Source organism: Sinohyriopsis cumingii, chromosome 3, assembly GCF_028554795.1.
Source record: "Sinohyriopsis cumingii isolate HCF-2022 chromosome 3, ASM2855479v2, whole genome shotgun sequence".
NCBI classification, from domain to species: Eukaryota; Metazoa; Mollusca; class Bivalvia; order Unionida; family Unionidae; genus Sinohyriopsis; species Sinohyriopsis cumingii.
The window spans coordinates 35832798-35850694 of NC_142963.1; the positions used below are offsets into that span (position 1 = coordinate 35832798).

Here is a 17897-nt window from a genome sequence, read left to right on the forward strand (position 1 = left end):
CAAGCATGACAAAGCCACACAAAGCATGACATAATCATGCAGTGTCATAATAGAAAAGTGTATTTATGTTGTAAATTATATAGATGAATAAATTAATCAAACCGAAAGAGTGTTTTCAACATAATTATGCCAAATTAAATGACCAATAATTGGTAAACAGGGTTTGAATTTGAGCAGTGATAAAATCATAACACAGTCTGACCAAATCATATTTGAAATGTTTATTAGTTATTTTATAAATCGTCAATTTGACTGATTGTTGAAAGAAAATGCAGTTTTTCAGTATATGTCCTAATGAGTTATTAATATTTTGTCGACACCTCATGATAATATTATCTGAATATATTTGACAAAGAAAGAAACCACAGTATACCATTATTTATATACTCCTATTGCAGTATACCATTGGGCACTTTGTGTTGCAATTTACCAGTATATTGGTTTATTGTTACACCTTTAGTGAATACGGTTGGACCTAATTCATTGTCTTTTATGAATAGAGTTGGATCAGTTCATTGTGTCTTACAAATATGGTTGGACCTAATTCAGTGTCTCTTTTGAATGGGGTTGGACCTGATTCAAACCTAATATGGTATTGACAAATATGGAAAACTGTTCACTATCGGCCATTGGCCACAGTCTGGTGTTTTTTAGGAAAGGTTTTACTGTACATTAGAGGAGTAAATCCGACTATTATTCAGTAGTTATTGTTATTTACCATTTGCTTTCCAAGTTTGATTTCTTGTTTCCTTCATTTGGCAAGATTGTGGATGTAGCTAATCTGAGCAAAGGTAATAAGGTTATGTGGATGATTATTCATAGTTCTTCATGTGTCTATCAACACATTCTTGTTAAGACTTTGTTTCAGAAAAGATTTTGATTAAATTTGGGATACAAGCTTCACTTATTACTGACTTTAATTGTCTATGTCTCCGATGAAACTGTAAAGATATTGTGAATAAAAAAAAAGAATGGTGTTGAAGTCCATAGTCATTACCACCACTGGCAACTGTGTGCATAATTTTGCATCCCAATTTCAGTATGGAAGCAGCCATGGTTTGCTGACTTGGATAATGATTTGATGTTTTTTCTTCCAGCCAAAGTTATTCAGTTCCACCAATTAATGAACCTGCTTCCCAAAGGGACTGACCCTCAAGCCACTCTGCGATCACTGCAGCATGTGGCTGTCATGGTGCAGGGATGCTGGGTAGTTAAAAGGTAAGAGGATGTATTGCTACTGTAAATTACACTAAAACTTGTCTTGAGAGACCACCTCTTCTGTTTATAAAAAAAATGGTATTTCAAGACAGGTAGTCTTGTTACAAATCTTTGCAGGATATAGAGTCATTATTCAGCTGGGTTTAGGATGATAATACGAACTGACTGTACATGTATTTTATTCTTTATTCATAGTTCTTGTTAAATATTACATGCATTCATCTCAAAACAATTTTGTATATCAGTAAAAATGTACACCTATGAATCATTTGCATTTAAATATGCATTTCACTCCCATTAGGAAAATTAAGTAAATAAGTACTTATTTGCCCGGTCCATGAATTGGAGAGTTTATTATGATAACTCATCCTATGCATTGGCTACAACGTTGTTCATGAAGGAATTTATTTATTCTGTCCATAATTTCAAGATCACTTCCCATGTACATGTGTATTAGCATATGAATTGCAAAGTTGGCTAACACTTATGCATCCTTTGAATAAATTGCGAAGTTAACTCTGATAGAAACTCATTTATATTTGTATATCAATGTCAAAGTCCTTTAAAATGTATTAGCACTTAAATTGCAAAGTTAGCTAACACTTGCTTATCCTTTGCATAAACTGCAAATTTATCAGTGATAAAAACTAATTTATGTTGTCTATAAATTACAAATGCTAATTCTTTTCATTGTATTAGCATTTGAATTACAAAGTTATCTATGATAGAAACTTTTTGAATTATATATTTCATAATGACATGTATCTTTGAATGTATATTGCCATGTTGGCAGTGAAAGTGTTATTGTCACTTTGGTGGTATCACTTCCCAAACTTTTATTTTCCATTTAAGAAATATATCTGCATTTACATGTATCTGTAAGGTGCATTTACATATTTGTGCCTAATTCTTTTTCTTCTTCTTTCTCTCTCACTCCATCAGGATGAATATATCTTAAAATATGGTAGAATTGTGCATTTATGTAAGAAGTGAGAAAGTGCCATAAAAATGTGTACACACCCTCCTGCCTTAAAAATTAGGTTTCAAGTATTAGATCTTTAAATAGATTTCCACAAGAATCTTGCATGACTTATTTCAATTCAGTATTTAGTATCCATCCATTCCAGTTACACTCAGTGACCGATGATAAAAATTGTAGGGAAGAATTATTGTTTAAATATAATATAAAATATATTATTAGAAATTTTAACTCTTATTACATTCTAGTAATGTTTGAAAATGATGGAGAGATCAGGGATGGGCAAATGTTGATTGAAAATAGAAATTCAGTGAATTCTAAAATTTGGAATGCAGTGTCATGTACAGAACATATCTGCAAGGTTGCCAACATCACAGAAGTCACATGATATATATGCATAATAAATAACCAAAATAAATAAATAAGAAACTCCTAGCATAGTAAAATCATAAACGTTACAATTGTTTGTTGAAAGATGTTGTGCACTCAAGGCTGTTGAATCCCATCTGCCACCTCAGTAGTGTTCACAATATCAATCTCTGTGCAAGAATTGTTTGTATTTTAATCTACTATCAAATATCACCACTGGTATAAAAATCTTGAAACAACTTCTCAAAAACTGCTGAACAGACTGTGACCCAATTGTACAGAAAACATTCTAGCATAAAGGGCTTTAAAATGTATACGGTGATGTTGATCTTCCTTAAAATGTAATCACATTATGGTGGCACTCTACAGTATCATATTTTGCAGATTTTTCAAGAAAATTTTCTGAGGTTCTTTTGGGTTGTACTGGCTATTTAAAAATACCTTGCCTATCTTAGTAATTGTTAAAAGAAGTTTTAATTGCCTTTGTTTTGGTATATGATTGATGGGTATAATTTGGGTTATAAGGTATACAGCTTGGCCTTACATCAGATGTGCACCTATCAAACAAGTGCTTGCTCAACTTGGTCATTTTCACTTCCTGGACTTCAGAAAAAAAGAGCCTATAACTTTTTTACATTATATACATTTGAAAATTCATTCATTGCACTTTCAGAAACTGGTACTGTCTAGTCTGGCAGTTTGTTCCCTATTTCAATAACTGCTAAAGACTAAATCACGCTTGGGTTTTTTGAGCAAATGGGAGCAGTAAAAATTTTGTTAGCTGTGTGCTTAGATAATGTGCAATTTCCATAAGTACATTGTCCAATGAAATTTTAACCACAGTAAATGAAAGTAACAGAGGTATGTCAACATTCTCTTCACTCTGTGTGTTGCAAATAACTTCAACTTGCACCTGTCATTCTCTCAGACTTTCCTAATATCATTAGAGCACCCCTACTGAAAATAGCCTACTCCCAAATGAATTAGTTTCAGTAACAGCTCAGTAGAATTTGACAATACAATTTGCCATAAAGGACTATTGATACTAGATAAACGATACTGATGTACCATGAAAATATAATAAAGATTTTAACTTTTTTTGAGGGGAAAACCTTTAAAAAAGTGTGTTGATAACTTGTACAATCAACAACATTGTAAGAAATTTCTGAAAAAGCATCCAGCTGAACTAGATTTCTTGGTCACCTGCTCTGGAATTGTACTGTTAGATGTATTAGTCAAGCACTTTGGCATCGGACTATTAGATGTATTAGTTAAGCATTCGGGCATTGGACTATTAGACATGTATTAGTCAAGCTTTCTGGCATTGGACTATTAGACATGTATTAGTCAAGCATTCTGGCTTGTACTATTAGACAGATGTATTAGTCAAACATTCTGGCATTGGATTATTAGACACGTATTAGTCAAGCATTCTGAATCCTTCTTGGGCCTGTTGCTGATGTCTTTTCCCTCAGTGTTTCATTAATTTTTGTGTGGAATTCTTTAATAGAATAGGATCAAAATATATAATGTAGGATAAAAAATTGAGTGTACTAATAGAAATTAAAAGTTACAGATATTTTATGTTATAAATTTCTCTGTCTCCATTATATTGACCAATATTAAATTTAAGGACAGACCTTTTGCACAGAATTTACAGTTGTTAATACAAGTTAGCATTCCAAATGCTTTTCACCGATTTTAAAACTGTCACAGCATAAATGTATAAATGTCACAGTATTAATGTATTTGCATGTTTTTAGTGACGTCCTGTATCCTAAAGAAGTATGTAGCCCTCACAGTGGAATTTCAGCAGAATATCTTTGCAGAGGAAGGGATTATGTGGTAAGTGTACAAAATTTTGAACAAAATTGGTTTTAGCACATGAGGAAATATTTTCATTGAGACATAAATGGGTAGAATGATGAACACATCAGTTGATAGAAAGCAGGAGAGATGAATGAAAATATTTATCTATTAATTGATCCCAGCTATTTTACAAAAGAGATAAACATATATGGAAGAGATGGAGAATTTCAGAATTTATATTAGCTCTTAAAACATTAATCCAGATTTTGTCATTCATAGGCTATATCTTAGACAGCAGATGTCTTTACAGCATTTTTTACCATGTGTTTGACTGATCTTTAGATTCTTATGTCCAAAATTACTTTTTTCTAAGTCATAACTTCTTTCAACTGTCTGCCACCTAAAGCTTTGTACAACTCAAGCGATGCACTGTATTGATTTGAACAGGAGTGATATTACAGAATCTCAGCAACTTGCTTAATATATGACAATTAGGAAAATGTGTTGTTCATTTTATATTTCAGATTTGGAGATTTACACAGTCTAGATTTGTGACAAGAAAAGAAGTGGCTACAGTAACAAAGGTACAAGGTGTACCTTTACTGTGCATTGAAAAGCACTAAACATATAGCTTTATTGTGAAACACAATTTTTAAGAAAATAAGGATCTTGTATATATAAAAAAAATCACAGAACAAATTGTAAGCATTTTGACCTAATTAATTTGTGATGAGACAAATATATTACAGTTAGTGTTCAAATTATATGAATATTTCTTTCAAGAGATAATTTTGATAATCCCTTACCACAGGAACTTCTTTCAAGTCACTCCTAAGATAAAAGTAGTGCTGTGGAAGCAATTTTTGGGATGACCTGTTGTCTTCATTTTTCATTCTCCTATATGTTATTGCATCTTCTAAGCTTTTTGGAGGATTGCCATGAAACTTGACATGCACAGTCATCCTAAGGTCTAGTTGGGCCTAAATGAAAATGGTACCTCTCAGACATCCAATATGCTGCCACTTTGACAAATTGACAGTTATGTTAATGCTATTCCCCCACAATGGATGGTCAGAACATAATAGGGTTTTCATTAAAAGTAATGTCCTATAAGTACAATGGTTTTTATTGAAACATATGGCATGTAATAGTGGAGAAAAAATATCCTCATGCTTTCACTTTGCCTGTTCCCTGTGGAAAAATGTTCATTTGCATAAAATCCAGGGGAAAATTCTATTAATCAGATCATCCGTGTATACTCACTTATGTCTCAAGTCAAACTGCAAACAACAAAGATTTTGATGTGCCATAGTATAATGTGCCTACAGATCAGGACCTATATGGTTTGTTCTAATGATTACTCCTAACTGCACAAACCCAGATCTGCTGGTGCATTATCCCACTACAGATCTGGATCTGTGCAGTTTGCTGTTTGACTCATAAGTGAGTATATATAGTATATCCTGTTTGTTGTAGCTACCATCAGAGGATATCCTCGATATATTGAAGCAGATGTCCCACATCAGAGTCCACCAGGGCTGGGAATTTGGTCTGGAATATGACTATGACTTCACCAACAGGTATCCATAAGTTTTTGGTTATGTCATTATTGTCAGTCAACCAATTAGTATTAAAGGGACTCACCACCATAATTTTGTGTATAAATTATCTGCAATCTGATTAAAATTGAGGTCACTGACACAATGGAACTGTGACACACACTGTTAAGAGCTGCTGACCATGGAAATTTCCTTTAACTTTTTTTTTGTAGCCTATTAGAACCAGCGTTTTATTTTGTTTTATGGAGTTATTGTTAGCTCATCTGTTCATAGACTGTTTTAAGTATTTCTCATTTTTAATGCATTACATTGGTAATTACATCAGTGATATTCGAAATTGTTGCCCCCCCCCACCTTTGGAATCTGAAATGTAAAGGGTAGTGATAATTTTCACCGACAGTTATAATTGTGCAGTCTGTTGTTACATTTTGTCTTTGATGTAAATCTAGTAGAAGGCTTTTTCTGATTAAAAAAATACGCAGGAAAAGTGTTTATTTTTTTTAATTTATGCCGAAGTACTCTAATTAATCAGATCTTGCTTAATTAAGACTTTTGTTGAAATCCATTGTTTTCTGTCTGGCAAAAGTTTCACACAGTTCATAACTGCTGAAAATCTGTTAGGTTTGTCAGAAGGAAATTCATATAGAGAAGAGATTTTTAAGATGCATTTACATGGCATATCATTTTTAGATATCCAGAAATTACTCAGAGACAAAAGATGCTGTGGGAAGCCAAGCACCAGGCAATTTTTAAACAACTCAACATATCAAAAGAACAAGAGAAGAAAATCAGAGGTGAGAATCATATATATTAAAAGTTTTGTATTGCAGCCTACCTCTTCCAAACTAATTGTTTATTTATTTGTAATCTCCTGTTTCTTTATTCAGTACCTCAATTAAATACTTACCTAAAGTTAATTAATATTTGTTTTCAGTATGAAATTTGATCAGATATATACATAAGAAACAATACCTTGGTTGTTTGACATAATTTTTTATTCAAATGCAAAGCATCAAATATGAGGTTAAAAAATGATACAGTGGTAAAAAAAAATAAGAAAACAATGCCATAATTGTATACGACTTGAATCTCTTACTCTTTTCTTTAAAAGAGTTATGTAGTATTTTTTTGTTTGAATAATTAAAGAATTTGATGAAAAATGTAAAGTTCTATACATAAAAATATCTGCATTTAAATTAGTTATGATTTTTATGAATAGATGTGTGCAAAACTTAGAGGGTGAAAAAATTACATAAAATGATCATTGTGGCTATTTTTTTAATGCACTTAATGACAGTAAAATGTATTACAATACAATTGTGAAATATTTAGATTTATCAACCAAATTTAAAGTATATTAAGTAAAAATGATTGATCAAGAAAGAAGAGATAGCAAAAAGATATACAGTTACAACACATGGTACAGTAATAAGCCATTGTTTTTCCTAGGCCCAAGGCCACAATTTGGAATGGGTTTCATTGCACCAACCCCTGTGTGAGGAGTTGTTGTTATTGTTTTAGGTTAAATATAATTTTTTCATCACATGATAGTCTCTACATTGGGGCCAGTATAACTGATGAAGGCAGAACCAGGGAGGGAAATACCCTGACCCGAAAACAAAACTTTGTCATCCCATTTGGATGAATCATAAGATTCCAGAACACTAGATTGCCTCTGGGACACCCACACTTCTTACCTATGTGTACTGCCCATTCACTAGATTGCCTCTGGGACACCCACACTTCTTACCTATGTGTACTGCCCATTCACTAGATTGCCTCTGGGACACCCACACTTCTTACCTATGTGTACTACCCATTCACTAGATTGCCTCTGGGAAACCCACACTTCTTACCTATGTGTACTGCCCATTCACTAGATTACCTCTGGGACGCCCACACTTCTTACCTATGTGTCCTGCCCATTCACTAGATTGCCTCTGGGACACCCACACTTCTTACCTGTGTGTACTGCACATTCATTTTTTTCTCTCAGATGACATGGTGTAATGTCTACATTGTTACACTGAAGAAGATTTGTCATTGCTTTGTGGATCAGCAAGTGAATTTGCTTTCTCTCTTTTGTACATATTCTTTGTAAATGTTAGGAGTATACCCCTGATTGAGTTTATTTCTGCTAATTTAATCCATCTTGAGACTTATTAGTATCTGTTGACATTTTTATATATAATTGCCATCTTGTACCCATTACACAGGGTGCTGCTGATTAAAATTTGGTTGTGCATTTTTCTAGATAAGGGGTAGGTAATTTATTTAAATTCCTTGTCCTTGCACATATCCTAGTCTATGGACCCATCTCCCCCCACTTAGGGTGAATGGCACCTTCTCTTTTCCACTATGACAGAGCAAATTACACTGTCCTCTCAGATGCCAGGAGGGATGGAACCCTCTCTCATCCAGGTGGCCAGAGTTAGTTGTGCCTTCCCTCTTTCATAAGGGATAAAGGCAAACAGCCCTAGGGACTAATTCCTTCTGCAGAGCATAGCTTTTCCTTTGGTTCCCATAACATTTGATGGCCGAGTCCTTTCTATCATAAAAGATGGCTTCAGTTTTCGGACCTCCCTCCATTTTATTCATCCATTTAAATCTGGTGCACCTAACAGAGGAGATCACTCCCTTCTTCAGAAGGGTGCAGTATTGGTCAATCTCTGGCTTTTAGATTCAGAAGTTTCCTGATTTTTGAGAAGGTGGAAAGCCAAACTTAGAGAAACCTGAGCTCACTCCATCTCAAGATTTTGTTTGGTATAAATCTGTGTCCCTCAGAACAGAATAAACAAGATCATCACCCTGTTGGAAGCACTAAGAATAAAGACAGCATTGTCTGATGGTCATTTCCTGTCTCTTCTGGGGACTTTGAACTTTTCAGCAAACATGGTTCCCCTAGGCTAACTATACTTGCATCCTCTGCAGATTTTCCTTTTGGCAGCATGAAATTGTTCTAATTCCTTTAGGTCAGGATTTCCACCATCATCTCATCTGTTCGACAAATTGGGACCAGTTTCAGGCCAGAGTCGTCATTCACCCCCAAGAATCCCATTCTTACCAGTTTTGCCATGCATCCGATTTAGGGTGGGGTACTCACCTACAGCTGGAAAGACTGATTCTTCAGGGTTTATGGTCCCAGGAAGAATCTACTCTCCACAGCATTTTTAACCCTTCAGGGATGCATCCACCAAATAGGAAGTTGCTGCATGATGTTTTTCAAAGACAGCATGTCAGTTTTAGCATACCTTATGAGACACAGAGGAACACATGTACCTTCTCTCAACATGGAGGTTTGGAACCTTTGCAAAATATTTTGTTGGACAGTCTCTCATCGAAAGAGAAAGTTGTTCTCACTGAATGGTCACTCCACCAATCCATAGCAGATTCTGTTTTCCAAAATTTTGGAGGAACTCCTTTGGTGGTTTTGTTTGCCGCTTAACAACAAGATCCCTTTTACGTTTCTTCAGTCCCTGATCAGAGGTCCTGGGAAGTGGATGCTTCAGTGGGATCATCTATTCACTTAAGCTTTTCCATCTTTCATGATGATCCCACATATCTACCACAAAGTCAGGCACTCCACTGCTCAGTTTATGGTTGAGCGACCTTCTTGTTCTGCTGTTGGACCATTTTATGACCTTACCTCACAGGAAGGACCATCTGTCATAGCACAGGGGCTCTCTCCTATACAACACCTTCATACATGGCTCATCTCAAACAATCCCATCGCAGTGAGAAGTTTTCAGTCAAAGTTGCAAAGTGTTTAATTCAGTCCAAGAGAAGATCAACATCTAAAGTGTATGATGTCAAATGGAGAATCTTTTGTCATTGGTGTAAAAATGTCAGCCCTAGCTGTGCCACTACAAGTCCAGTGGCTGATATTTCTCTTCCTTTTTGAAGAGAAACAATGTTCAGTGTCTACTGTTAAGGCTATCAAGCAGCCTTTCTAGCACTTTTAAATTTTCAAAAGGCCCATCCATCAGGACAGATTCTTACTTTAGCAGACCTTATCTTGCATTTTCAGCTGTAGTGACACATGCCTCACTCCTTAATGCCTAAATGGAATCTCTCTTGTGTCTTATGGGTCCCATAATAAAACCCTGATGAAGCTTTGGGTGAAGTTTCCGTCAAAAACCTTACCCTCAAGACATTTTTTCTTGCTTACCTTTGGATCTGTAAGATGAAGGAGTGAGCTATCCAGAGAGCAGGGCTGCATTAGGTTCAGTGGGAGTTGAGTCTATTTCTCTCTTTTGCCAACCAGGAAATGAGCTTCAGTCAGTTGCATCACTCCTGACTGAGATCCTCTCTGTGCTGGGGATGATCAGAATAGACATTTTTGTCCAGTTAGGGCTTTGTTTTTTTGGGGGTACCTTCAACAGGATATGGAAGCATCTTTTCCTCATAAAAGGTTCCACTGTATTTCAGTTTCCACCATCTCTAGGTGGATTATATAGTTATCAAGAGAGCATTCCACTGGGAACCTGTCTTTCATGAAAATTAAAGCCCATGAGGTTTGAGCCATTGCTGTCTCATGAGCCTATCAAACCCATTCATCTTTTGAGGATGTGATGAAGGCTATGTCTTGGCACTCTCACACTATTTTCTCCTTTTTCCTTTGCTGATTAGCAAAGGCATTTTCTCACTGAACCAAATCGTCACTCAGAAAGTGTCCCATGCAGATTCCATCCGAGAATAGTCTCATACTCTTCAGTGATGATTATTTCTTGTGTTTTTTATTCACCAGTTGTGGGATGATCAGCCTTCTACCAAAGTGACAAATTCAGCCATACAGTAGCAACAGGTATGGTAATATTGATATTTAATGTATTGGGTTTTTTTTAAATGGTGGGACTAATCTTAGTGATGAAATGCTTACCTGTTGCTACTGCCAGATTCCCTCCTCCCACCCCACATGATGCCCCACTAAGTTAGGCTGCTCCTTCAAAAAGAATGAATGGGCAGTATTCGTGGTCAAGAATGTGTAGGGTGTCCCAGAGGCAATCTTGTGTTCTGGAATCTTGTGGTTCACCTTAATGGGAGGATGCATTTTCATCATAAGCAGGATATTTTCCCCATAGTTCGCATTTTTCTGATTTTGGTGCAATTTGAGATTGTACTATTCACTATTCATGCTTTAATCATTAAACTACATGATTGTAAACATCTCTGTTAATACTGCAGCCATTGCAGAAAAAGATCACTTTGACCTTTAGTACTGCAGCCATTGCAGAAAAAGATCACTTTGACTTTTACTTCATTGTTTGCTGGCCTTGGTTAAGTTTGTGCATTTACCACGTGACTGCATACATTTTTGGCATGCTATGTTCACACTATCCTTTCTAGTAATCATAAAAGTTTAAAATGCATCTAGAAAAGCACTGCACCCTCATTTCAGTAGTAGGTCACTGTGACCCACATTTTAAACTTCACTGACTTGGATTAAATTTTGTGTTTGTTCATTTCTCAGGCACTGTAAATGCTTGAATCATGAAATTGATGATATGCATCGCTGTTATTATCATACTCATTAAATAAAAGAGGTTCATCATTTTTATCTTTTTTTGGTCAAGTTTTTGCATTCAGCTTATAACCACATAAGGTTTTGAAATGTTATATGAATACTGTCTTACCTAGATTCATGAACTTGAGTAGCAGATGCATTTTGATAAGTTCTGCATCATTTTGGGAAAAGAGGCTTCTGTGATCTATGTTCGATGATTCAGTAACTTTGTTGAAATTTTGTGGTTATTTAAAGGTTGAATGTGTGTTGTACATGCATTGGAGTACAGGAATTGGGTAAGTGAACTGCATGCTGTATGCTTTTCATGTGAGGCCATAGTGTTAGTGATTAATAAGGGTAATTAGTTAGAAAAGTGGTCAAAATCACCATAGTCAAAATTTATTTTCTCTATGATGTTTACAATTGCTACTGGAGACTAGTAAAAGTAGAGGTGAGCTATGTAATCATTGATTACCTCAAGTTTACCTTTCAGAGTATGGATTTTTGTTAGATGCTTTAACTATTACCTGATTTTAGGAAAGAGATTGCATTGGGTAATGGCACCATTTGGTTACTCGTTTAGCTAGTCAAGGTATAGTAAGAAACATGTATCTGTTATCGGAATGCAGTCCCTTGCCTTAATCAGAGAGACTCATATGATGCACAGATAGGGAATTATGCGACATCATCACAATGATCTTTCCACTACTGTAAGTTCATCCTTGCCCAGAGTGAGAGGGAGATGTGAAGTGTGATAGGGTCAGGTTGTTGGAGAAAATCACCCTGTCTTGTGATCACCTTTCCTAGTTTGAATTTAGCAGCATTTAAGCATAAATCAAGACTTAAAATTATCAGTTTTTTCAACTAGAGAATTGTGTGGGCTCAGAAATAAAACATGCATATTTTGATTACAAACAAAAAAAAATATTCAAATGATCAGTTATCAGAGGAATGAAATAAAACTTTCTGAATGAAATTCTTGCTGGTAGGTATGTATTGATTGCTATTGAGGAATTATAATTGTAAATAACTAGACTATTTCTTAAATTACAGAAAAAATGCTTGACTTTTCTGAAGTAATATTTTTAAATGCTTAAAAATGGAACAGTAAATCATAAATGGGTAATGTTATAAATATGAGCCTTGTGCCACAACTCTTCATAGTAAAGTATATGGTGATTGTAATTAAAATTAGAAATTTATCGACTTTCTTTTGGCTGTACAGATCAGGCTGCAGTGGAGGCAGCAGGAGATAAACCAAGAAGGCGTCGGAGAAGTTCTTCCAGGTCTTCAAGGAAACGAACTCTGAGTGGACGCTCTATTTCTGATCATAGTGATGTTGAAATTGAACTGCCTAAACAGGAATCATTAGATATTGAACCCATCCTTATAGATGGGGACAATAACATAGAGAACATGGAAGTTAACCATATATCCAATGGTCCCACCATGGAACTGTCAGCCGAAGGAATGAGTACACTGAATTCAGTGTCACATGAGTTAAAGACAGAGTTATTAAAATTTGTTCAGGAGAAGTTGTACAGCAGATATGTGCTGTCCATAAGTGAATTGAAGAGATTGTTTACAGTCAAGCTGTCAACTTGTCCACCTGGACACATTCTTGGGTCTGGAGTGTCAGAAAAGCTCCTAGAGGAGGCTGTGATAGCAGTAGGAGGTATTATTTTGAATGCTCAGGTAAGTTTGAAAAACAAAATGCTTAGAAAGAGTTTTTTTAAAGTATGCAAATGCATATTGTATTCTTTTTAAGTGTCTTCCAGTCCTTGTTATTTGATGTTTTTATGATCCCACCACATCATGTCCCACCAGTTATATCACACCACATCACATCCGCTTGTCATGTCACAACACATCACGTCCCATATCATACTGTTGACTTTTATTTTACTTCAGCAACCATTTGAAGGACTACATGGAAACAAAAAAGATTTGGTGTTAGGCTTTACATTGAAAACATCAGAAGTTTAATTTTCCCTTTTTCCTTCGTTTGGATCAGATTTATTTTCACATTTGATTGACTTGACGGATTTAAACCAAATTGGTATGAGGTTTTTGCATTAAAATCACCCATGTTGAGTTTCATTTTCAGTTTCATTTTTGCTCAATAAATTTTTAAGAACTTCATGAATTCAGAACTAAATGTATGTGGATTGAGATCTAGGTCAAGTTCGCTTGTCACCAGAGGTACACAGTATTACCAAAATGCCGGTTTACCACAATATGTTTTCGGTGGTATGTAGCACTGTACTATTTCACTGTACCAGTACATCATTAGTTTTCTTCAGTAAGGAATGTACTGAAATTCCCTAAACAATCTTGTTACAACTTTAATAATATTAATAGCATGTTTTCATTATTCATGACAAACTAGTTTAGTAAATTATCTTTTTCTCAAAATTGTTGTATCTGTCAAAATTAATGGTGAATATTACAAATATAAATGTAATTAATGATCCTTCAATCACATGTTTGACACGTGTCACATATGCCAACATGGTGGCCAAATAGAATGTTGTGAAACATATTCGGACCATATCCAACTTTCAGAAAAATTTGGATTAAAAAATAAAATGTTAAAGAATCCCCATGTCACATTTAATTGTTTACTAGTGTCTGTGAATTGTTAAGTATATGTATTCCTTTGCAAGGCTGCAAATCATCCTATGATTTTCAGAAGCACACTTGTTTTCTGTCTCAAACGTCAGCATGATGTCTTTCACATTATCAGCTATAGTGTAGGCTTGATCATCCCACTTTATTTGCTGCTTTTAGATTGCAACTCATACAAAGATCAACATATATAAAACAAATTCATCTGCTATAAGTTGCTTGCCATTTAATTTTCAGGGGTGGGTGTGAATTTCTATTAATCTGAATACTTTTTCTTTTATCTTAAGTTCATATTTTTTTTCTCCAGCTAATGACAGATGGAAATTAATTTTTCAAAAAGTGTCAGGGCCCTGCCCCAGAACATTGAATTGTTTTTCCCTAATACAATTGCAGTATACTATGGTACATTCAGAATTACCCATGCACAAGATTTTTTGTGGTACCAAGCTCGACTTATCACTATTTTAACAAAATGTTAGAGTTATGGTTCCTGTTTTGACTCGAATGATGGGATCATCCATCTCATATGGACACATTTCTAGTTTGATTGGTTATTAGTCTTACACCTAATAAAACAGACATGATGTTATAATGTGACTGGGTGGGACATGATGCCACATGTCGGTGGCATTATGCCTTAATGCTAGACATCACTATAAACTGCCACACTGCAGACATCATAGTGATGTGACTAAAAAAATGTTAAAGCTGCATTAAAAATCCAAATCACACACACACACACACACACAGTTAGTATCAATTTTTGTTATAGACTGCTGGCTTCCTAGTAAAAGCAAGGTTTTACCCTTGTCAATAATGATCACTTCTAACAAAATAGTGATTTCTTCAAAACCCTAATCACAGTATCCACAGAGTGGATTTATTTTGTATAGTGATCATTTAAATAGAAGATAATCATCAATAATCATGTGTTTGCAAGCAAGTCAGATCCCGCTGCAAACTATGTAGGCCCAGATCTGCTGTTGCTTAAAGTGCTGACAGATCTGGGCAATATAGTTTGTTAGGAATAATCAGTAGTCAAACAACATTGACCCTGACCTGCTAGCACATGATGTGATGAGAGATCAGAAATGCAAGTATGAGTTTTTGTGTATTTAATTCAATTAATTTTGGTGACATTGTAAATTATTCTTATTTGTGATTCAAGTCACTGCCTTGATTTGATATTATCATCTAAATTTGAACACTCATAAAAAAATAATTTGTGAAATAAGCATGTAAGTTGAATCATTTTTTCCCATACATTTCAGTGGCAGACAGAACATGTTTATGTACTATCCAAAACTGGTGGTGATCTTGATAACGTAAGTATAATAATCTACATTGAAATGTGACATAATGTACTATGATTCATAGACCATTTGACACGAATGCAACATAGCCATTATGCTGTTACATTGTTGGAATATTGTGAAAAATACCCAAACAACCAATGTACAGTACATGAATATTAATGCTATAGTCTTTAATTTGGACACATTGTTGGATTTTGTAAATAAATTTAAATCAGGATGCCATTTTTTCAAATACGGAATTTACCTCTATAAGTTTTACTGCTTTACAACATCACATGAAATAGCTTTCAATATCTGTTTTTCACAGATCTTAAAAAATTGTCTTTTAATTTCCTTTTTGTTATGAAAATCTGTTCCCCAAGACAAGCCATGCTTAGGGTTGGAGCCTTGGAATCATCAAATTATACACGTGTAAGATAGTAAAAACCTTTAGCATTACAAAAACTACAGATCATTTAATTAGCTACAATTAAGATTTCTCATTATCTGTTTTATCTAGACAGAAATGATTCATTTAGTCTTTGTAATTCAGATTTAGAGATGGAGAGAGAAAGAACTTTAACTTGACTTATTAAAATAGGTCTTTATAATCATTGATATTGAAGTCAATTTATTGTGACCATTGATGCTTTTAGGTGCAGACTTGTTCTTTCGGAAATTTAACACATGCAGGGAAAATTAATGGTTTTGTGTGTGAGATTCATAGAAGCCACTTGTGATCTGTATGAAATCATATGATAATAAAACAACTTTTATGAGTATGAAAAAATCTGGAAAAGTTGTTTAATCTAGATTTTTATAGAAACAGTGACTAATTGAATGTTTTTCAAACAAGCTAATCATTTCTCAGAACTATGGACATGAAAGTAGTGATCATTGCTAATGTTGGAGGAAGGAGGGTATATAATCAATCTGTTTTATAAATTAGATGTGTATAGACAAGTGGGAATGTATGTACAATGACAATTCCCAAAACTGGTCTCTCTTTGATCTAACTTTTGTCAGCATCTGACGATATATATTAGTCCATAAAATCTCAATCAAATATTAATCAAAACTTGTTATGCTGTTCACATCTATAAACCTGTTTCCAACAGCATTAGGTATGGGGAATTTATTCTATATTTTGATGTTTTTGTTGCTGCATTTGTTGATTTCATCATGTTCATCACCATTGTGTCTTGTTTAATTTCAGATCAGAGGAATTCTTGTTGACTTCCTGAAATCAAACCACAAAGTAAACAAGAAGTCTTTTGCTAAATTAGTTGAGAGCAGCTTAGGAACTTCTCCCTCTGACAATGATGTTAAAACAGTACTTAGAGTAAGTATCCGTAAAACTTAAATCAGTTATGATTGAATTAAGCAGCCAATTTAACAGTCCAAGACATTCTTGTATCTAAACTTTGATTGAAAGTAGTGACAGCAAACAGTCATATAAATACTCATTTTAAAAAAATGGATCAAACAAGTACAAAATTAGGTTTGTGAGTCAAATCTCACCCTCCAATATGGCTGCCACAATGGTTGTCTTAAAAATGTTGTTATCACTACTACCCTTAAATGGACTATCATTATGACTTAGGGTTTTTTACCAAAATGCGTCCAATTATGTCTACTTTGTCCCAAATTAAAATGATGCCAAGCTGACATCCATTATGTGTACCATAGCAGCTAGTTTTAAAATCTTTTATTGCCAAAAGATACCAGATATAGTTTCAACACTTGGCAGTTAAAAGTAAGAAATGGTCTTATCTTTCATTTTTGGAAGTTCTTTTCACCTAGTAGAGCATCAGTCCCGTTGAGGGACTCTTGTTGACCTTTGTGGTCTTGGACTTTCATTGACAAGAACTATGTTAGCACAGTTCAACAAAATCACTTGAGAGAAGAAAATGAAATTTGATATGCCTGTTAGACAACCTTCATTTTTCAGGCCATTCTAACAATTTTCCAATTGTTTACCAAAATAATTAGTTTTAGAACTTGGATTTTTTTATTTATAATGAGGGCTGCCAGTTTTATAAAACAAAAATCTAGATTTTGTTTCACATGCTGTATTACATTTAAAGGGTTTTTCCAGGCCATATTGTATGCAGTGGCTCTAGTAACATGTCATGTTTTTATCTAGTACTAATTAATAACATGTTTTAAAAGATTTTCTTTTAGCATAAATTTTTCCTGCTTTGATTCCACAGCAGTTTCTACAGAACATTGAAATAAAATATTTGCTCTTTTACTAGGTATGGGCTGTATTTTATTTTTACAAAGTTACAGTATGCCAGAGTTTTGTTTGTGTGCTTTTATTAGGTTTTTAACTCAGTCACTGAAACACTTGAAGATGCTTTATTGCACCAGATTCAGGCATCTGTAGAATTACAGGTGAGGTTAGAATTACAGGTGAGGTCAAGCCCTTGAGTCTGACATTATAAATGAACTATTGAAAAGTAAAATAAACTAATTGGGTTTATGATCACTCCATAACAGATGAGCCTTGTTATGGATGGAGTGGGGTAGGGGGA

At 34.5% G+C, this 17897-nt stretch overlaps 1 protein-coding gene across 1 annotated transcript in view; it reads left to right on the forward strand.

Annotated features, from left to right (window-relative positions):
• LOC149802678 (DNA-directed RNA polymerase III subunit RPC5-like) overlaps nucleotides 1-17897 on the forward strand; it is a 57777-nt gene that overhangs the window by 31360 nt on the left and 8520 nt on the right. Inside the window, exons 10-17 of the mRNA XM_089952057.1 lie at nucleotides 1098-1218; nucleotides 4330-4411; nucleotides 4900-4959; nucleotides 5852-5955; nucleotides 6625-6728; nucleotides 12663-13132; nucleotides 15337-15390; nucleotides 16577-16702. Coding sequence (XP_089808183.1) covers nucleotides 1098-1218; nucleotides 4330-4411; nucleotides 4900-4959; nucleotides 5852-5955; nucleotides 6625-6728; nucleotides 12663-13132; nucleotides 15337-15390; nucleotides 16577-16702 — 1121 coding nt within the window. The remainder of the gene's footprint in view (nucleotides 1-1097; nucleotides 1219-4329; nucleotides 4412-4899; nucleotides 4960-5851; nucleotides 5956-6624; nucleotides 6729-12662; nucleotides 13133-15336; nucleotides 15391-16576; nucleotides 16703-17897) is intronic.